General features: G+C 37.0%; 2 protein-coding genes and 1 pseudogene across 2 annotated transcripts; 2 read left to right on the top strand and 1 right to left on the bottom strand.

Moving 5' to 3' along the window:
• The first annotated feature begins 7,705 nt into the window (after positions 1-7,705).
• On the top strand, positions 7,706-11,128 carry LOC103960027 (F-box/kelch-repeat protein At3g17530-like). The gene is made up of 2 exons (XM_009372411.2): positions 7,706-9,453; positions 10,994-11,128. Exon 1 carries the CDS (start codon positions 7,745-7,747, stop codon positions 9,188-9,190), a length of 1,446 nt encoding a protein of 481 aa, XP_009370686.2. The 5' UTR covers positions 7,706-7,744; the 3' UTR covers positions 9,191-9,453; positions 10,994-11,128.
• Positions 10,687-11,291, top strand: LOC103960003 (ribonuclease-like storage protein). The gene is made up of 2 exons (XM_048574179.1): positions 10,687-10,944; positions 11,034-11,291. The coding sequence occupies exons 1-2, from the start codon at positions 10,687-10,689 to the stop codon at positions 11,289-11,291; spliced, it is 516 nt and encodes a 171-aa protein (XP_048430136.1).
• A 915-nt stretch (positions 11,292-12,206) lies between these two features.
• Positions 12,207-23,111, bottom strand: LOC103960005 (annotated as a pseudogene).

The raw sequence follows: 23,111 nt of genomic DNA, 5'->3' as shown, positions 1-23,111 counted from the left end.
AATTTAAAATATTTACACAAGTGGATACCACAAAATCTTATGTTATACTTAATAAAAGTATAAATAAACTCTAAGTGTTAGTCAATCTATCGTTTTACGAATTCTCCAAAACTAATTTCAACGATCCAAACCGTCAAAATTGTTTGTATATGCTTGGAGATCACATCAGCAAAAAATCACAAAAAAAAAAACATTCAGAGATCAAGTAACGGGACAAAGCTTTTCAACGGTTATAAACGAAAAATCACGATTTAATGGTTATTTTAACTCCGATTTTGATGATTTTTTATAACTACACTCCTTGACCCTATATCAATACAATGAATGAATTCGATCTTCAATTTAAAATATTTACACAAGTGAATACCACAAAATCTTATGTTATACTTAATAAAAGTATAAATAAACTCTAAGTGTTAGTCAATCTATCGTTTTACGAATTCTCCAAAACTAATTTCAACGATCCAAACCGTCAAAATTGTTTGTATATGCTTGGAGATCACATCAGCAAAAAATCACAAAAAAAAAAAACATTCAGAGATCAAGTAACGGGACAAAGCTTTTCAACAGTTATAAACGAAAAATCACGATTTAACGGTTATTTTAACTCCGATTTTGATGATTTTTTATAACTACACTCCTTGATCCTATATGAATACAATGAATGAATTCGATCTTCAATTTAAAATATTTACACAAGTGGATACCACAAAATCTTATGTTATACTTAATGAAAGTATAAATAAACTCTAAGTGTTAGTCAATCTATCATTTTACGAATTCTCCAAAACTAATTTCAACGATCCAAACTGTCAAAATTGTTTGTATATGCTTGGAGATCACATCAGCAAAAAATCACAAAAAAAAAAAACATTCAGAGATCAAGTAACGGGACAAAGCTTTTCAACGGTTATAAACGAAAAATCATGATTTAACGGTTATTTTAACTCCGATTTTGATGATTTTTTATAACTACACTCCTTGACCCTATATGAATACAATGAATGAATTCGATCTTTAATTTAAAATATTTACACAAGTGGATACCACAAAATCTTATGTTATACTTAATAAAAGTATAAATAAACTCTAAGTGTTAGTCAATCTATCGTTTTACGAATTCTCCAAAACTAATTTCAACGATCCAAACCATCAAAATTGTTTGTATATGCTTGGAGATCACATCAGCAAAAAATCACAAAAAAAAAAGATATTCAGAGATCAAGTAACGGGACAAAGCTTTTCAACGGTTATAAACGAAAAATCACGATTTAACGGTTATTGTAACTCCGATTTTGATGATTTTTTATAACTACACTCCTTGACCCTATATGAATACAATGAATGAATTCGATCTTCAATTTAAAATATTTACACAAGTGAATACCACAAAATCTTATGTTATACTTGATGAAAGTATAAATAAACTCTAAGTGTTAGTCAATCTATCGTTTTACGAATTCTCCAAAACTAATTTCAACGATCCAAACCGTCAAAATTGTTTGTATATGCTTGGAGATCACATCAGCAAAAAATCACAAAAAAAAAACATTCAGAGATCAAGTAACAGGACAAGCTTTTCAACAGTTATAAACGAAAAATCACGATTTAACGGTTATTTTAACTCCGATTTTGATGATTTTTTATAACTACACTCCTTGACCCTATATGAATACAATGAATGAATTCGATCTTCAATTTAAAATATTTACACAAGTGGATACCACAAAATCTTATGTTATACTTAATGAAAGTATAAATAAACTCTAAGTGTTAGTCAATCTATCATTTTACGAATTCTCCAAAACTAATTTCAACGATCCAAACCGTCAAAATTGTTTGTATATGCTTGGAGATCACATCAGCAAAAAATCACAAAAAAAAAAAAACATTTAGAGATCAAGTAATGGGACAAAGCTTTTTGACGGTTATAAACGAAAAATCAAGATTTAACGGTTATTTTAACTCTGATTTTGATGAATTTTTACAGCTACACTCCTTGACCCTATATGAATACAAAGAATGAATTTAATCTTCAATTTAAAATATTTACACTAGTGGATGTGGATATCACAAAATCTTATGTTATAATTTATATACTTAATAAAAGTATGAATCAACTATAATATTAATAATTATATACATTAATTTAATAATTTTATATCCCTAAAAAGTAAAAACTATAATAATTATATAGATGTAGGTGTAAATTGAATACAATTTCATGATGATCGATGTAAATTGAAAATTTTGTAAATGGAGGTATAAACTTTTGAGAAAGACTTACAATCTTAAAAACAAAAACTCTTTATCCTTGCACATTTAATATTTGTAATATATTAGTAGTGTATGTATTATTTTTTTTATTAGGTTTTTATTTTCGAGTGTAGATATAGTACTTGAACGAGAAATGTTTTAATGTTTTGAAGTAATATTTATGTGGCAATGTGTGGTATGTGCAAATTTAAAAAAAATATATTTTTTTCTTAACGGGTCATAATGGGTCATAACGGGTCGGGTCACTTTACCCGTTGGGTAAAGTGACACGACCTGTTAAGGACCCGTTAAGATAACGGGTGTGACACGACACGACCCGTTAAGATAGCAGGTGTTACACGAAAACGACGCGAACACGATAGACACGACCCGTTTGCCAGGCCTACCTATACTCTGCGCTGGTACCGTATTCAACAGAAATGAGGTACACATCGAATATATATACTCATTTCAGTTTGTTTTTTCTCCTGCAGCTCTCTGAAATGCTTGTAACTTCTCGTCTTTGTGCTTCAGATGAGTGCTGATCATTCTCTGCAATTACTTTTGTCCAATTCCTGGCCCAACTTCAACATTAGACGGACAAATATGGATTTCTGGGCGCATGAGTACAACAAGCACGGCAGGTGCTCGGACAATAAATTTTCCCAGACACAATACTTCCATGAAACTTATAGATTATGGTTTACCTACAATGCACAATATCTATTTTCTCAAACAACTGGGATTGTACCAGGATATCAATATCGTTACATCGACCTTGAATCGGCCATTCGAAGGACTATAGGAGGCAAAAACCCTCTCTTTATGTGCAAGTATGATGGGGGGATCGCGTATCTGCTGGAAGTCGTCATCTGTTTTGACTACAACGCAGCGAATCCGGTCCATTGTGTCAGGACAACAAATTGTGGGGCATTGGTATGGTATTCACTCTAATAGGTATATATACTGGCTACATATATCTATATTAATGTAATAAGAACAACAATATATTGATGATTTCGAATTTATCGATCTCACCATTTCATATCCTAAGTAAATGTTATGTAGAATGTAGTTATGTACATGACCTGATGAATTCTGATTATGGTAATTTCAAGTGCAATTTGTTTGGGGTAGTAAATTCGAAAGTTCGATTCTAATTTGTTTTAAAAGCCCTTCAAATCCGTCAAAATTAACTAGACCATGAAATTCCGAAGTTAAAACATGATCAAATATTCGGCAGACAAAGTTTTACTGACACCAAATTGCTATGTATCCTGCAAATATATAACATAATTTGCACAATATTACAAATGCTTTGGACAAGGGACGGTAAGAAATTATATTATTCACAGAAACAACAGGTGATGATAATCTCTATGAGATGGAGGTGGAACCTCTGGCCTGGAATTCAATGGAGAATACAATGAACGGGAAGAAGTTGAAGGTTTTTTGTACGGAGGTTATAGCGAACCTCATCACTCCGTCCAAACTCCGAATGACTTATAGATGGGATGCAGTGTGAGCTCGGGAGCTAATGATTTTGTCGAAACACCACCCTTATAAGTAGTACCACCATAACATTAGTGAACTGGTAACACGAAGTGACAAATAAAAGTCACTTCAAAAAATTTCTCGGCTTCACAATAAGCGAAGGGGAAATTTTTGGTTCATCAGTTGAACCAATTTGCAATAACTCAACAAGATACGCAATTAGTTTAGAATTTGATATCCGAAATTGCTCCAGGAACAAATCTTACACGTTTTTTGTTGTATAAATTGGTTGAGAGAGTATACATTCAAGTTACAATGGAGATGTATAAATGAGATTTTGTCATTTACATACAGCAATAGCGGAGTTGCTCTTCTTCTGCGCTCTCTCTCTCTCTCTCTCTCACCCACCCCCACCAACCCCAAATATATAGTGTGTATACATAGGTGAAACCCCATCTTCCTACTCTTTCTGCACCTTCTGTCCTATTCCTATCCAGATAAGAATGGTCAACTGATTTGGGATCTTAATAATAATTTTCCCAGCAAGCAGCAGTGAGACTTAGAGGTCAGCAAGCCAATTTTCGAACACATGGCGTATGCGGCATTTATCAGGCTGCCTCACTATATATATTTGATCTCCAATTTTATTGTCGGAGTCCTGGTTCCGGTACCATGTCCACAAAGCCCAAGTCTCATTCTTCACCTGCAAGTTATGCACATCAATATGCACGCCTAGTGTATAATCCAGGTGGTGAGACTGAGCTGTAATTCTAGTATATACATTCTCAGCAAACTTCTAGCCTACTAGCCTACATCCATATGTTTGCTACTCAATAACCGATCAAGGGTATTCAAGTCAGTCACAGGATTTCGCATCCGTATAAACTGATATTGGTGCAAAAGGATGTTCATAAGTAGTATAAAGTCATCCATCATCTATACTACAAAAAACATGAGTTCGATAAAATATGGTAATTCAAAATATTCTCAGTAAGTATAATATCTCATAAAAACGTTTCATACAACGTAATAATTAAATCATGATTTTCATGTATGCATTTCTACTATTAAAACATGCATTTTAGAAGGGGTCCACTCACAGATACTCTGTTGTTGTAGAGCCGTATAAAATAGGAATGACGAAATCGCCGCTAATAATTGCACATAAGCACATAAGGGGTCCAATTAATAAAACTCTATTCAAACGATTGTATTTGGGAAAACAGACGTCGAAAATGGATTCAAGACGTTGAATTACCCTAAGAAGGATCCTAGGTAAGTTTCGAAAAAGTCAACAAAAAGTCAACACTAAAAATATTCCAAAGAATATTCCTTGACAGAGTATTCCCTGACGAAATATTCCTTCTAGGTTAGGCTGGTGGGTTTGGGCTGAAGGGTTCTAGGCCCAAAAGCCTGGTTTCAAAGGGTCAAGGGTTTGGGTTCAACGGGCTGGATTGGCGATGGGCCTGGGCTAGACCCGATAGTTTCTTACACAACACAGTGACACAATACGAAAATAACGGATTTCGGATCAACACAATAACTAATCGGATCATTATCGGGTGACCCGTTAAGAACCCGTTAATAACGGGTTCTTAACAGGTATATACGCATGTAACACGTGGATATCCCGTTTCGACTCGTTAAGAAAAATAAATTATAATTTTAAAGTTTAATTACTAAAAAATTTATTATAAAATACAATGGTCTTATTGTATATATTGGTATATTATATATTAAATATATATATATATATATATTTTATATTATTATTCTATATAAGTTTTAAAAAAAAAAAAGTTTTATCCATTTATTTATTTTTATTATGAGAGTTTCTTATTATCATTAATAGGATAAATTTTACTCAACAAGTTGTTGTCCAAAATTAAAATCAACGAGTATAGTATTAGTATAGGCAATGAGACATCCCTACAAGTATGAAAAATGTGAAAGAATATATAAACACTCGTGATTCGTCATTCCTCCACGAGTAGACAATGGTTACACTTACCGTCATGAGTGGTGTTTTTTTATTTGAGTGTAAAAGTAATAAAATTAATAATAATTAGGGAATTGTTATTGGCACTTCAAAAATCTCATTTTGCACTCCAAACTTTCTATAATTAATAAGAAAACTACACTTGTGAGGAGTGTACAATGAGATTTTTGGAGTGTTAATAATAATTCCCAATAATTATTGTAGAAGTGTAAGAAATGTAAAAAAAAAATACACACACACACACACAATCACTTATTGTGACAAGCTTTACAACTTTTGTGAAGGGTTCAACTTCGAAATTCGACACTATAATCCATAAACCTTAAATTTGTATTTAACTGTCAATTGTCGTTTAGGCTTTATTCTTTATATTGAATTTCATTTTAAAAATTTTCTTTTTTGAAAACATGATCTTCTGGGGGATGTAGGAAGATGAATGGTTCGGATCTTTGATATCACGTCCCGATATTTACTGTTAATTGAAATATGAGTCGGTGTTATATAGTTTGTAGAGACTTTATAAACACCAAGCAATATTTTCACTAATGGTAAAACTCTGAACATAATGTCAACGATCCGAACTGTTCATCTTCCTGTATCTTCTAATAGATCATGTTTTCAAAAAAGAAAATCTGAAAAAAAAAAAAAAAAAAAAAAAACAAACAAACAAACTTTGGTGAGAAAAATGAAGCATAAATGTAAACAACAATCAACGATTAAATTTTGATCTATGATTTATATGATTATAGTGACACATTTCAAAGTTAATCCCTTCACGAAAATTGTAAAGCTTGTCATTACGAGCGTTTATATATATTTTTTCACACTTTTACATTAATTAAAAAACTATTAAAGACTTTACTTAAACAATAGCCATAGGATAAATGAGAAGAGAGTGCTAATGTAGAAAGTCTCGCTGAACATATCATCAATATAACTCTTGAAGACAATATATCAAGTTAAAGTTCCAATACCGTTTCCTATAGTGATTGATGAAAATTGAAGAGTTTGATTGTAAGAAAATGTGCAAGGTTCCAAACCTTGAAACATAACTCCCTTAATTTTGCAAATCTTTTAAACATTTGATATTTTGTAACGTTCTAATGTTTTTTTTATTTTTTATTATTATGCTCTTATTTTGGGTATGTAAATTTGTAATACTTGAAAGACAAATGCGTTTTTATGTTTTGAATGTGATAATATGGTATGTATATACTTATTTAATATTATGTTTTTTATTTGATTATTTATTGGTTTAAAATATATTTTCCTTAACGGGTAACGGGTTGGATCATATTACTTGTTAATATTATCGGGTCGATTTCGGGTCGGACCATTTTACACGTTTATTTTAACGGGTGCTACACAACACGATAGTATTGTTAAAGATTCAATTGGTGATAAAACTTTGAGCTAGTTAGTTTTTTGTGGTTGTTGTATTAGACTAGTAATTAATTGAGATTGTTGTATAGGTGGCAAGGTGGTTAGAAGGTTAGAGTTATGTGAGAGTGTAGAGGGTATACATTGATACATATATACATATATACATATACATATACATACATATACATACATATACATATACATACATACATACATACATATATATATATATATTATGTGAGAGTGCGGAGGGTATACAAAGAAGACACTAAATTGGGGACTGCAAACCGCGGCCGAATTTCTAGCTTTATTTCTAGCTTTTTATTATTCAATTTCAGTTTATATTTTTTTTAAACGAAAGAAGGATACTTTTTTTGCTTCAATTCTTATTTCGCTTTTGAATTTCAATTGGCATTTTCAGTAGGGTTAAATTTTTGAATGTATCCATGAGTTTTTTTTTTTTTTTTTTTTTTAAACAAGAAATAGCAATGCCAGATGATGATGAGCTTTTGAGAATCTGCTTAATTAGAGAGAATGTGTGATTGTGGAATCTTCTGATCTTTTTGTGTGTGTAGAAGAACAAGGGTGAGGTCCATAATTGACATTGCACAAATGACGAACAAAACATCCAAAATTGGACAATATTTGTTGGTGAATATTCTGTCAACTCTGCCTCCGAAATCTCTGATGCGATTCAAGTGCGTCGCTAAATGGTGGCATGCTCTCATCAACGATCCCAGGTTCGTCGACAAGCACCTCTCCCATTCCTTGCTGGACGATCAATCCACTCGTGTCCTTTTGAAGCGAATGTTATTCCCTTCTACAGAGGACCCAAACAGGGACAAATTTCAATCCGTATTCTCAGTACTTACTTTTGACAATGTCATTGTTGATGACGACGATGGTGTTGTGCACAAGTGTAGCACTCTTTCTGGGATCGAGGACTTCGATGTTCCTCTTGCTATGAGTCTAGAGATTGGAGATGATCAATCATTTCACGTTGTAGGTCATTGTAATGGGATCATTTGTCTAGCTCGACCTAATTCTACTAAGGTGCTTTTGTGGAATCCGGCAATTCAGGAATTCAGGGTCCTTCCCTCGGAGACATACATTCCAGATTGGTTCGAGGAAGCATCCCTTAGGGATCCTCATCCTTGGTGGTTGGATATGCCTTACATGCCACTAACAAATCGGTTCCATGATGTTTTGGGATTAGGCTATGATCCTAAATCTAAAGATTACAAAGTTGTCAAAATTGGATTTTCTTGTTCAGAATTGCATGGCGGCACACAACATTTGATTATTCATCCTCTCAAGGTAGTGGTGTATACCTTGGGAACTAATTCTTGGAGAGAGATCGAGCCTTGTTCTTTAGAAACGGAAACTACTTTCCTTTGGCCTGAAACTTTTCAGGTGTACTTCAAGGGGATGTGTTATTGGATAGGAAGTGAGCAACAAAAGGAATTTGTCCATTTCTATGATGCTGGCCGTCAGGAGGAAGAAAAGATTAGGCGAGTGATCGTTTTGTTTGACATGAGTCGTGAGGTGTTTCATGACATACTGTTACCACATGAGATGCTAGAGTTCAATGATTTCGAAGGAATTGGTATTCAAATGTGTCTTAAGGTGTGGAATGAATCCATCGCTCTTTTTCGCTTGAATTATAATACTTTTGAAGGTGGTGATACACTACCCTTTGAAATGTGGCTCATGGATGATGATTCTCGTGGTGGTGCGAATAATGAGGGCGGTGTTTGGACAAAACACTTTGCTGCCAAGATCCCATGGTTCTCATTGTCCCCCTTGCTCCTGCAGAACACATCGGCAATGTGGAAAAGCAACGAGGTTCTTATGTTAGAGGAAAATGGAGGCATAGTATGCTATAACCTCGGCACTAAAAAGTTAAAAAATCTACCCATTCAAAGTGCTGTAAGGATTATTCCCATTTTTCCTCTGCCACCTTCTTATTTTCCAGAGTGCAAAGCAAATCATTCACCCGTTGTATATGTGAAGAGTATGGTTTCGGTCACGGAAGGCAACAAGTACATGTGTACGTAGACATCGAAAGTAATGAAATCCTTTTGTTGTCCAAATTACGGATGTCTTTAAGAAACTTGGAGTCGATTAAAAATTTACGAGTATATTTGATCATGTTTGATTAATGAATTAACTAAACAGAAAAGGCATGTTCAACAATCTGCAAATATGAAGCAATACAACCAAGAAACGAAATGATGGCTACCCGCAGATATCCACCCTGCAGTGTTGCCTTTCAACGAAGAAGATGAGATACACAAACAATGTTCGAAATTAAGTGTATTGTAAGTTGTACATTTTTATAAGATGAGATACACAAGCAATGCCTAAATCGTTTCTGTATTTTTTCGTTCGGAACCATGTTTAGCTAGCGTTGTCCTGAATGGATTTTTGAAACAGAATTATAATCTAAAATGTGGACTACTAGCTAGCTTAGGGTTTGAATGTGATATATGATGAACCACTTTATATAATTGGGTTGATGATGAATCGTCCACTACACAGTTACTACCCTTTATAGCATGAGAATGCATGGCCTTGGGCAGCAAGAAAGAGGCATTCCCTAATTCCGAATATGTTCACACTCACTTGACCTTAATTATTATCATCTTTGCTGGCTAGATTCAACTTAATCTTTCTCTACACTCTACACTTAACCTCAATTCTAACTATTTGTATGTTGTATATTTGATCATGTTTATTAATGAATTAACTAAACGGAAGGCATGTTGTGTTAACAATCTGCAAATGTGAAGCAATACAACCATGAAATGAAATGACGAGTACCCGCAGATATCCACCCTGCGGTGTCGCCTTGCAGCAACGAAGCTGGTGTCTATAGGACAATATGATTTCCCTGGTCCGAAGGCTAGCTCCAGGGTGAGTAGCAGCAAATTTAAATAGCTATTTACTTAATCCACAAGATAATTAATTATCTGCAAACGGGATAAGTAAGTTGAATAGAAACCATGGAAAGGAGAGCTCCAAAATTTCAAAGATAAGAATTACCACTGCTAGAAGGTAGTGGTTGAAACTCCAATTTACAAGATAAGATACACAAACAATGTCCAAATCGTTTCTGTATTTATTCGATTGGAACCATATTTAGCTAGCGTGGTCCTGAATGGATTTCTAAAATAGAATTATAATCTAAAAAATGAGACTATTAGCTTGCTTAGGGTCTGAATCTGATACATGAGGAACCACTATAATTGGGTTGATTGGGTTGATGATGAATCAACCACTACACGGTTACCACCCTTTATAGCATGCATATGAGAATGCAAAGCCTTGCATAACAAGAAAGAGGCATTCCCTAGTTCAGGATATGTTCACACTTACTTGACCTTAATTATTATCATCTTTGCTAGTTAGCTTCACCTTAATCAACTCTAACTATTTAAACACCTCTTCATTTCTTTGAAAATTCACACTTGCTTCACTCTTTAGCTTTCCTTATTATTTCTCATCCCATCCTCCCTGCCACCCTTTGTTCTTTTGATAATTGCTTGACAACCATGCACTTCTTCAAGATTGTTCTCGTTGTCATCGCTCTATGCTTCGTCACTTATCTCGGAAAGAGCAATGCTGCCACACCATATGATATCTTCCAATTCGTCCAGCAATCCCCATTCGTCTTCTGCCTCCGGAATGGAATTTGTGGAAACCAACCAGTTCTGCGGCATACCTTTACGACACACGGCCTCTGGCCGAGCAACTTTACCGATCCATCTGCACCTATACTCTGCGCTGGTACCGTATTCAACAGAAATGAGGTACACATCGAATATATATACCCATTTCAGTTTGTTTTTTCTCCTGCAGCTCTCTGAAATGCTTGTAACTTCTCGTCTTTGTGCTTCAGATGAATCCTGATCATTCTCTGCAATTACTTTTGTCCAATTCCTGGCACAACTTCAACATTAGACGGACAAATATGGATTTCTGGGCGCATGAGTACAACAAGCACGGCAGGTGCTCGGACAATAAATTTTCCCAGACACAATACTTCCATGAAGCTTATAGATTATGGTTTACCTACAATGCACAACATCTATTGTCTCAAACAACTGGGATTGTACCAGGATATCAATATCGTTACATCGACCTTGAAGGACTATAGGAGGGAAAAAAACCTCTCCTTATATGCAAGTATGTTGGGGTGAGCTATCTGCTGGAAATCGTCATCTGTTTTGACTACAACGCTGCGAATCCGGCCGATTGTGTCGGGACAACAAATTGTGGGGCATTGGTATGGTATTCACTCTAATAGGTATATATAGTGGCTACATATATCTATATTAATGTAATAAGAACAACAATATAATGATGATTTCGAATTTATCGATCTCACCATTTCATATCCTAAGTAAATGTTATGTAGTATGTACATGACCAGATGAATTCTGATTATGGTAATTTGCAGTGCAATTTGTTTGGGGTAGTAAATTCGAAAGTTTGATTCTAATTTGTTTTAGAAGCCTTTCAAATCCGTCAAAATTAACTAGACCATGAAGTTCCTAAGTTAAAACATGATCAAATATGCGGCAGACAAAGTTTTACTGACACCAAATTGCTATGCATCCTGCAAATATATAACATAATTGGCACAATATTACAAATGCTTTGGACAAGGGACGGTAAGAAATTATATTATTCACAGAAACAACAGGTGATGATAATCTCTAGAGATGGAGGTGGAACCTCTGGCCTGGAATTCAATGGAGAATACAATGAACGGGAAGTTGTTGAAGATTTTTTGTACGGAGGTTATAGCGAACCTCATCACTCCGTCCAAACTCCGAATGACTTATAGATGGGATGCAGTGTGAGCTCGGGAGCTAATGATTTTGTCGAAACACCACCCTTATAAGTAGTACCACCATAACATTAGTGAACTGGTAACACCAAGTGACAAATAAAAGTCACTTCAAAAAATTTCTCGGCTTCACAATAAGCGGAGGGGAAATTTTTGGTTCATCAGTTGAACCAATTTGCAATAACTCAACAAGAGACGCAATTAGTTTAGAATTTGATATCCGAAATTGCTCCAGGAACAAATCTTACACGTTTGTTGTTGTATAAATTGGTTGAGAGAGTATACATTCAAGTTACAATGGAGATGTATAAATGAGATTTTATCATTTACATACAGCAATAGCGGAGTTGCTCCTCTTCTGCGCTCTCTCTCTCCCTATGCCCTCACCCAACCCCCACCAACCCCAAATATATATATATATATATATATATATTTATAGTGTGTATACATAGGTGAAACCCCATCTTCCTACTCTTTATGCACCTTCCGTCCTATTCCTATCTAGATAAGAATGGTCAACTGATTTGGGATCTTAATAATAATTTTCCCAGCAAGCAGCAGTGAGACTTAGAGGTCAGCAAGCCAACTTTCGAACACATGGCGGATGCGGCATTTATCAGGCTGCCTCACTATATAAATTTGATCTCCAATTTTATTGTCGGAGTCCTGGTTCCGGTACCATGTCCACAAAGCCCAAGTCTCATTCTTCACCTGCAAGTTATGCACATCAAAATGCACGCTTAGCGTGTAATCCAGGTGGTGAAACTGAGCTGTAATTCTAGTATATACATTCTCAGCAAACTTCTAGCCTACTAGCCTACATCTATGTTTGCTACTCAATAACCGATCAAGGGTATTCAAGTCAGTCATAGGATTTTCGCACTCCGTATAAACAAATATTTGTGCTCAGTGATTTTCTCGTGATGTTGCAGTGGAATGGTGAAAGTGATTTAAACTGGTTCCATAACATTACCTGTTGGGGAAAAACTTAGAGAACTCAACTCTAACACAAGTGTTGGAGAGACAATACAAGTAAACTAATTACTTGTATTACACACAGGAAAATATTACGACACAAGCTATCGGGGCTCAATTACTGTCTTCATACCTGGAACTTGGTAGACATCTTGAAGCGGCACATGGTTAATGCTGTATCGGGGCTCAATTACTGTCTTACTGATGTGAGCAATTGGTAGCCTCGAGTCGTTAGCCGTCACTACTAAGCGACCTCCTTTGTACTCAATCAGATTGTGTAACTTTTTCTCATCATCTGTCATATGGTTTGAGCAGCCTAAATCCACGATCCAATCATTCTGGTAGTCAATCGACTTTGGACTTGTTGCTGTGAGAGCTGACTCTTTCTTCTCTATAGCAACAGATGCCTCAGCGTCTCATTCTTCCTCCAGGGCTAGAGACGTAACGACGTCCCAATCATCTTCACTTTTCTTTTCTAAGTTGGCGACGTTACTTTCTACAGGCCTTTTGAACTAGCAATCCTTCGCCATGTGGCCCTTCTTTCCACAATTGTAGCACTTGCCCTCAAATCTTTTATTATTCTGGGACTGATCACAGTTGCCGTGATACTTTGGAGCTCCTCCTGGTCGAGAACTCCCTCCTCCTTGATGACCTTTTTCCTTGTCATCATTTATTTTAGATCTATCACCAGCATACTGCTTAAAGCTGCCTTTACTTTTGGTGTAGAGCGCTTCCTCCTCACCTCTTAACAAGACCCCTCCCATTTGCTTTGCCAAAGCTTCTTGATCAGCAAGCAAATTCTCAAACTCAACAAATGATGGTTGGGTTGGCTGATAGGAGCATATTTAGGCGACTTACTTAGCTTGTTTTCGTGCATCTATGTTGGTAATTCATAGTTATTTTAGTCCTTTATGCTTCTTTTGTGTGTTTTCAGGTTTTAAGGGCTTAGGGAGCAAGAAAGTGCATTTTGAGGCTATTTGGGGCACTTTTGGGCATGGATTGGATAGCTTAATCATGGAGCAAAGAGGATGGACGAAATTGAAGCCTTGTATGCTCTTTGGGGACATCAAACAAAGGGCCTAGCCCAATCAAACAAATCCTTTGAGCCATGGAAAACCTCTAGCCCAATCAAACATATTATGCCATGCAAACCAACCTATTTTAGGCCCATTCTATGTACTTAAACCCTAGCCCTTTAAATTAGTCCATTTATCACTTATCACTTCCATTCACTTATCACTCACCACATATCATTCATTTATCACCACATATCATTCATTTATCACTTATCAAACCTTTCACTTATCACTTCCATTCACTTATCACTTATCACTTCCATTCACTTATCACTCACCACATATCATTCATTTATCACTTATCATACTCATAATCATCTACACATTTCAACCATTTAAACTATGCATAACATCTCACATGCATGTCCACCTTCCTACTTCATCATTTCACCACATTCTCCCTCTTTAACTCATTTCATTATTCATTCACTTTGCATTCATTCAATTCCACCCCACATGCACCCTTTATTCTTCATCATTGCAACCATGGCACATTTACACCAACAAAACAACTCCCATGCCGTGGCCTACTCATATTCCCATTTCCTTTCCAACATCTCACATGCATTTCCACCTTCCTACTTCATCATTTCACCACATTCTCCCTCTTTAACTCATTTCATTATTCATTCACTTTGCATTCATTCAATTCCACCCCACATGCACCCTTTATTCTTTATCATTGCAACCATGGCACATTTACACCAACAAAATAACTCCCATGCCGTGGCCTACTCATATTCCCATTTCCTTTCCAACATCTCACATGCATTTCCACCTTCCTACTTCATCATTTCACCACATTCTCCCTCTTTAACTCACATGCATTCATCATAATACACAAACACATTAAACAAACAACCATATACACCTCCACTCCTCCTATAAATACCCTTGCATTCATTCATTCAAAGATCATCTCATTTCATACACAACACACCACAAACACTTCCATCTTCTCCCTAGCCGTGAGTTTCTCTCCATTTCCTTCCATTTCTCCTCCATTTCTTCCATTTCCATAATCCCCCAATCCATTCAACACACCAACAACATCCCTTAGTCCTTGTGCCACAATAAAGAGGAAGATAAGAGGGCCTAAACGTTCATACAATTCACGTTTGAGTTGTTGGAATGTTTACGCGTTTCTTTGATTTCAATGTTTAAATTCAATTCTCTTTGTTTTGTAATATGAGGAATGGAAGAGAAGAGTGCCTAAACGTTCATACAATTCACGTTTGAGTTGTTAGAATGTTTAGGTGTTTCTTTGATTTTAAAGTTATGAGGAACTAAACCCTTTTTGGCTAGGGGTGATTTCAATACCATGATTATTTATGTAATATGAATTGATGAATTCCGGTTATGAACTCTTGATTCGTGAATGCAATTGGCTTAACTATTTGATGATTAACTTATTTGTGTTTGTTGATTGAGGGTCGACACTTAATTAGCATGCATGAGTATGTGGCTAAAGTTTAAGAAGGTTTCACATAATCGTTACTAACTTATACTTGAAAGTAGTGAAGGTCGCTTGTCACGATCGCGTTAAGTTTAATTCTTAGCATGAGTAACATGATGTCATAGTTGCAAATGCTTTGTCAATGCTTATGGTTTTCATTATTCTTAATGATCTTCGATTGTATCTCTATTATGATGACATGTAGGGAACTTTTGAGAATGTTTTGGGTTGTCGAATGATGTCATCCAATCCAATAATATAAGGAAAATCTGAGGGTTAACTAGTGATGTCACGGTTAATTTGGGGCATTGTCGTTCATAATTCAATGAAGGAATAACTGGAAATTGATTCATATGCATAAATATCATGTGTGGAGAAAGAACCTCTAGCTAATTCACCAACCATCTAATTTCACAACACTTGTTTACAATCTATCCATATTTACAATTTGTTTTGTTTCCAAGTATCCATTTTAGTTTAAATTCGTCCAAATCCCATTCCCCCCTATTTCGTTGAAGTCTTAGTCTTAATCTTTCTTATTTTTAGTTTTGCTTTCTTCGAGCATTAAATAGTGTTTTATATTGAGTTTTTATGTTTTTAAGTCAATTTAGAAGGTTTTAGCAAGCCCTCCTAATCCCCGGTCTAGAACGATCCCTCACTTATCCATTCTACTACAATTGTCAAACGAGGGTTTAATTTGAGTGTCAAGTAATTCTCGCATCTTGGCCATCCTTGTATAGCGGCAACGAAGCCTCGATATTCGGGTCTCAATCCATGGATAATTATTCTTTTTATCCTGGATTCTACAATGGCAGCACTGGGATCTAATTCAGAAAGTTCACGACAAATAGACTTTACTTTGTGGAAATACTGTGCAATTGTCATGTCCCTTTGGGCCACTGATAATAACTCGTTCTCGAGAAGCTGCAGTCTTGTATCGTTCCTCTTTGAAAAGAGTGTGGCGAAGGTGTCCCACGCTTCTTTTGGTGTCTTGGCCTTCCGTATGTGCTCCAACATGTCATCTTCAACTGTGGTTTTTAAGGCGAACATTGCCTTACCTGCCTTGATCTTCCATTTCTGCAGAGCGCCACTGGTGTCTTCTTCTGGCTGCGTAACTTCATTACAGCTAACGACATCCCAAATGACACACCCCGATCGAGATCAGGGCATGCTGGCCGTCACGTGGAAGTGACGTAACCGTGTGCATAGTGCGGAAGTGAATAAAATAATAATAAAAGTACGAATAAATAAAAACCAGCTTTACACAAAGTAAGAACGTACATGTGCAAGCGTAAGTGTGAAAACAAAGTTCAGAGCACGAAGACCTAATGCAGTCCGGGAGAAACAGCACTACATAAACACACCCAAATGTGGTCCTACACTGGTGATAATCTGTCAGGTATGCCGGGAAAATCCTCTGGGGAGCCACCACAAGTACTAGCCAACTAGAACCTAGAGGGGCGCAAAACAGAAAGTGTGAGTGGGCAAAAACAAAGCTTTTCAAAAACCATTTCAAAAACAAGATTCTAACCCCTCGCCGTAAAACCTGTATACTTCCCAGAAAAATAGAATATATATATATATATATATATAAGTCATGCTCAAAAATATGCCATGCCAAATGCCTCGAAATAAAATGCAAGCGCTCAGGTAATGTCAAATCAATGTCATGAAATCTGTCAGCCGGAGTCACCTAACGTGACCTGTACGGCTGAATCTAGAGCCTAAGTCTCTATCTCACTAATATACTTGCACACGAGTCGGAACCACCTAGAGTGGTCTGTACGACAGGACTGGGTGTGTAATAAGTACGCTTAAGTGCTACGATCACGTGAAGGCTGGGTGACTAATCGTGGGTCACCTACGAGTCGGAACCACCTAAAGTGGTCTGTACGACAGGACTGTGCACCTAACTTGGATCCAAGATGAGTGTGTGGTGCGGAAGGTGAACATCACGTGAAGGACTGTGCCCAACTCTGGGCGGGAGCACTAACACCGGGGGTGCAGGTTATGAGCTCTCTATGCATCTCAAATCATACTGAACATAAACATAAATCATAACTCACCTGGCACTTACATGTGCATCCGCAGCACCAAACATATATTTACATATGCGACTAATAATGCGTAAATAAATGGCAAACCATAAGCATGGCATATAAACGTATAAACGTTTCATTTCACTTTCTGGGAAAAGTATAAGTATATAGGTATATACGGAAAATCAAAAGCCCACTCATTGGTATGTAGAAGGGTCGTAACCCCCTTGCCTCGAGTGACCGCGCTCGTCATTGAGATAGGTTTCACCTATATGCGAAATAACTATAAAAATGTTAATTTTAAAGCACATAACCAACATCACGAAATAACTTCTCATACAATGCTCAAATGTGGTGTATGAATATACCAACGTGATCTACTCAACCTCAGGAACATCCCCATATTTTTAGAAAAATTTTCCACTGCTGCACATGCCCCCACGCGCCGCCTATGCGCAGGCACGTGCTTGGCACACTGACGGCGTCAGTTAACGCCGTCAGGAATATTTCGTTAACTCTGACGGATTCCGTTAACGCCGTTAGGAATATTCCGTCCAAACTGACGGAATATTTCGTCATCTTCTCCGGCAAAGCTCCAGCGCCGGGAAAACTTTAAAACCTTGTATCTCACTCGTTTTTGAACCAAATTTCACAAAATTGGTACCAAAATGAAGCTTACAACAAGAGGAACAAATCCATACCACTTTCAAGCACTAAACACACACGGAATCTCACCGGGAAAACACACCAACTCCGGCCAAGCTTGAAACTCACAATTCCGACGTCCAAAACTTTCAAACGAACCACCCCGAGCCTCCTAAGGACCTCACCAAGCTTCCTACAAGCTTGAAATTTCCAATAACACAAGAATTAGCGTGTGCATGAACAGTGACCAAATCGGGGTATCCCGAGTTCAACGTGAAAACAAAGGTATCCTAACCTGAAATGGGTATGGTTGGACTCCTACGAACCTCACGAGCACGAATATATAATTTGTTTCCTCGATCTGTGAAGGTTTCAATGGTTTTTGGGTGTGTCCATACAAGTGGGGATAGAAATGGAAGAAAGAGAGAAAGGGACAGGATACGGGACAGGGAAATGGGTGAGGGGGTGTAAGAAGGTGTGTGTGATCCAAAACCAGCCAAACAAAACCCAAAACAACCACACAACGAAACCAACATGCTAGGGGCAAAATCGTCATTTCACCCCCACGGTTCAAAAATCCGGAATAGGCTGTCACACCAAAGATCTTAGCCTTGTAGGTAAGACTCCATACACGTCGCCCATGTGTTGTAATTTTTCTTGTTCAACTTTTTGATTCCTCCAACAACTTGAAGGTCTCCCATCGTGTCGGCAGAGCTTCGATAAGCCGAACAAGATTAACGAATAATCTTGTGAAGTACTAAACTTCTCACGATTCTCAAAAGCTTCAATAGAGACGGTCATTGATCGTGCTGCTCTAATACCAATTGTTGGGAAAAAAACTTAGAGTACTCAACTCTAACACAAGTGTTGGAGAGACAACACAAGTAAACTAATTACTTGTATTACACACATAAAATATTAAAACACAAACTATCAAGGACACTCTCGGGAAGCTATGACACTTACTCACTTTCTAGAGACAAACTCTAGACCACTCACACTCTTACAAGACTACTCTTTCTTCTCACTCTCACTTGCTTGCTTGCTTACAAGCTTACTTGGTTGGTTACTTCAAATACACCTATCTCATATTTATAGGCTTGCTAACCGACTATCCTATTGGCCCACCGACATGGGCTATACATAATACTAATCTTCTTGTTATTCTAGAACCAACCCACTGTCAGGGGCTTTTGCTTATGACCACAAATTTGTACAAATAGCTAGACAATTCTAGCTTGTTCCCACCAACACACTCATGCTAGAAGATTCTAGCATATGCATGCTTTCTCCTTTGTTTCTTCATCATGGGCCACTCTTTATTATTTGGGCTGGTGTTGTACTTTTAACATTACCCATGTGTGGTCTTTCTAATAGAAAGACCACACATGGGTAATGTTAAAAGTACAACAACATGTGCTTGACAGTCAATGGGCATAGAAAGTTTCCATGCCCATTGACTATCAAGCACATGCTCATATTTGCATCAATCATTTTCAAGTTGTATCATATGTAGTGTAGGGTCATACAAATTAAGTATAACGTTTATAGAAAATTGAATGCATTGTCAAACTGCATATTTACCAAACAGAAACACAGAAAAAGGAGTACCTCAAGGATCCCATGGCCAAAGCTGCTTTCTCTTAAAGCACTGTAATCCGGTTGCCGATCCCAACACAATTTACCTGCTGCTGGGCCGGAGGTGAAGTTCTCTGCACAAAAGGCACCTGCACCTAGGTGTTGGTCAAGAGTAGTTAATGGCTCTGGGCAATGACCAGGTTTGTCAGCATGTTGAACTGCCATCTTCTCCCGATTACCCCCGTCCCCAACGGTGAGATATACAGGACCACAGGGATCTAAGTTGTAATCATAAACTTGATTCGATCTCTCGTAGGCATGAACCTATTGTTTTATTCAAGAAAACAGAAGAACATTCAGTGCATTTTAAAGCAAAAAGATATTTAGTTACAATAAGGAAAATTGTTCATCATTCATAGACACTAAGGACAACTGAATAAAAACATGCTTGGGATCGGAACCAAATGGTATTGCTGTGATACGAGTTTGAAGCTATGGTCATTGTTTCTGATAGCGTTTCAAATAAGATTTGTATTATGTGTTTTAGCAATGAGGGAACCAAGTACCAATTAATTTCATATTAAATTTATTTTCTCAAAAGTTCGAAGCATAAACTGCAGTTCCTTTTTTTTTTTCTATCACTATCTGGTTACTGGTATGCAAGAAAGCCTCGGTCGAAGGACCCTTATACCACTTCTTCCACATGGTTTCCGGCTATAAGAAAGAAACCTGTTACCTATCAAAGATTGTGACAATCATTGGTGGTTATCGTTACTTAAATGTCCATTGAACACTATATCAACACCATAAGAGTGCAATAGCTCTTCCATTTCCAACCTCATACATTCTGCCTCTCTGTAATGCGCCTCGTAGGTATTATACCAGGGAGGATGCCAAGTAGCTACCAACCAGGGAGTTGTGGATCTGTCCACATTAGCCAAATCTTGCTCCAGCCACTTGTATTGTTTCCCTGTAGGCAAAGTGATCACTGATTTAATGGGGATAGAAACAATAAAGAAATGACTTGTAAAGAAAAAGAATTGCAAAAATAGGAATATTTAGGCAAGGAATAAACTCAAAAATTAGGCAAACTTTAATTACCTGATTTGCTAAAGTCAGTGTAGGCTCCAAGCATGATAAAATGAATCCCCCCTGCATTAAATGAGTAGTAGAATGTGGACGAAGATCCGCTTTCTTCAGATGGGAATGCAAACCAAGAACTATAAGCCTCAAAAGTCTTATTTTCAGCCTGTTCTTCTATTTCATGGTTCCCTTCAACAACCATTATCGGAACTTTGGACACTAAACTCTGCATATACCTACACAAATTATCCAGCAATGACAACATAAGAAAACAAGTTCTATGCCACAATTTACAGCAGCCATTGCGTGCATAGAAATAAAGCAATTTATGTTTTAACCTTCCCCAGTAATCTCATCGAGGCTGATAGGTCTCAGGTATCGGAGAGTTTGGAAATGAGCAAGAATAGTAGTCAGAGCCAGTTCCATTTGTGAGGCAGAGGTTTGCATAAGTAACATCACCAATCACTAGAACAAGATCAGGATTGTTACTTGTCAACTGACTTATTGTGGTAGTTGTGTTGTAAGTAAGGCCAAGGTCTCCCACAACTGTTATTCTCTCCGGGTAGCTCCGAGGACCAGAAACTGGCATGGTCCTGAAATGGTGGATTTCACTCATTGCAGGTATAGAAGGATCCCTGCATTGATAAAAGTATAGTGTATTTGTTTTCAACCCTACATCGAAACAATAATTAGATCACCAACTTATCAGAAGAACCACATTCTATCACAACTTATGTTTGGGGGATTTAAAAGTTCAGTCATTTCAGCAAAACCCAACTTTGTAATTCTCCATTGAAACTTTGAAGACAATAAGAAGAAAACGAAATCAAACCTGTGAGGCGAACATAATGGATGATTCCGGAAGTGTAATTTTGGAGGCCTTCAAAAGGGTAGAGCTGATTGTAAACAAGAGAATACCCTGTGGCTTCATGTGTTGGTGGATATCTCAGCTTCCCACAATGAATAACGCTTGCCACACTTTTGGGTCCAATAGACATGTGTTACCGTTGTGGTTTCAAAGTGCGATTCTCTAGATCTCAAAACTTTCAACTTCAAGAATAAAGGTAAGGCACAACCACCATAGAAATAGACATATGTTACCATTGTGGTTCCAAGGACTATTGGTCATGCATTTGTTGAGCACTTGCTCATGTTGTTGCTGTACAAAGTTATGGAAGGTTGGAAAAGCTATAACAGAATGCCAAGTTTCTCACCAATGTGCATACCCAAATAACGTTGGGTTGCTTGTATTTATAATACATTTGAGATTACATTTAGGGTTTGAAAGCCCCATTTACAAGGAATATTTGAAATTCAAATATACACAGATAAGAGAGTTAAGCAGCTACAAAATATATAAAAGTCATAAACTTAACCAACTGTTTGAAGATAAGAATTAGAAGACAACTCAAACACTTGAACTGGTGTTGACTTTAACTAAGTGAGGACTTCGTCTAACATCCCCCCGCAAGCTGACAGGACGAGGAAGAACTGGAAGCTTGGACACCAAAAGCTTGAACATCGATGAAGACAAACCTTTTGTAACCAAGTCTGCCATTTGGTCCTGTGAACATATAAAATTTACCAGAAGTTCACCACGAACAACTTTCTCCCTTATGTAATGGTAATCGACCTCCAAATGCTTAGTTTGTGAATGAAACACAAGATTCGATGCCAAGGCAATAAAGGAAACATTATCACACCAAATTTGTGGACGAACCAAAGTAAGCTGCAAATCACAAAACAAAGATCTCAACCATGATAGCTCGACTACAGTATAGGCCAATTGTCTATATTCAGCCTCTATGCTCGATCTAAAAACTGTTTTCTGCTTCTTGGAACTCCATGAAACCAAGTTGGAACCCAAATAGACACAAAATCCTCCTGTTGAATGCCGTGTATTTGGATCTTCAGCGTAATCGGTATCAGAGAATGCATTGAGAAGCATGCTACCAGGTTTATAAAGAAGACCATTATCATAAATGGACTTCACATATCGAAGGATACGTTTCGCAGCCGTCCAACGAGTATGGTTTGGAGCGTGCATAAACTGGCATACCTGGTTCACAGCGTACGAGAGATTAGAACGCGTGATTGTCAAGTACTGCAAGGTGCCAACAATACTTCTGTAAGTATGTGGATCAGGATGAGGCTCTCCGGTAAACATGCTCGATTTTTGCCCTACAAGAACTGGAGTGGAAATAGGCTTCGCATCAACAAACTTGGTGCGTTTCAAGAGATCCAAGGCATACTTTGTCTGACTAAGACGCAT

The sequence above is a fragment of a genome, unplaced genomic scaffold, assembly GCF_019419815.1.
Source record: "Pyrus x bretschneideri cultivar Hongxiangsu unplaced genomic scaffold, Pyrus_bretschneideri_v1 Contig7, whole genome shotgun sequence".
In the NCBI taxonomy this organism is placed as follows: Eukaryota; Viridiplantae; Streptophyta; class Magnoliopsida; order Rosales; family Rosaceae; genus Pyrus; species Pyrus x bretschneideri.
This window is presented reverse-complemented; position numbering and strand designations above follow the sequence as displayed.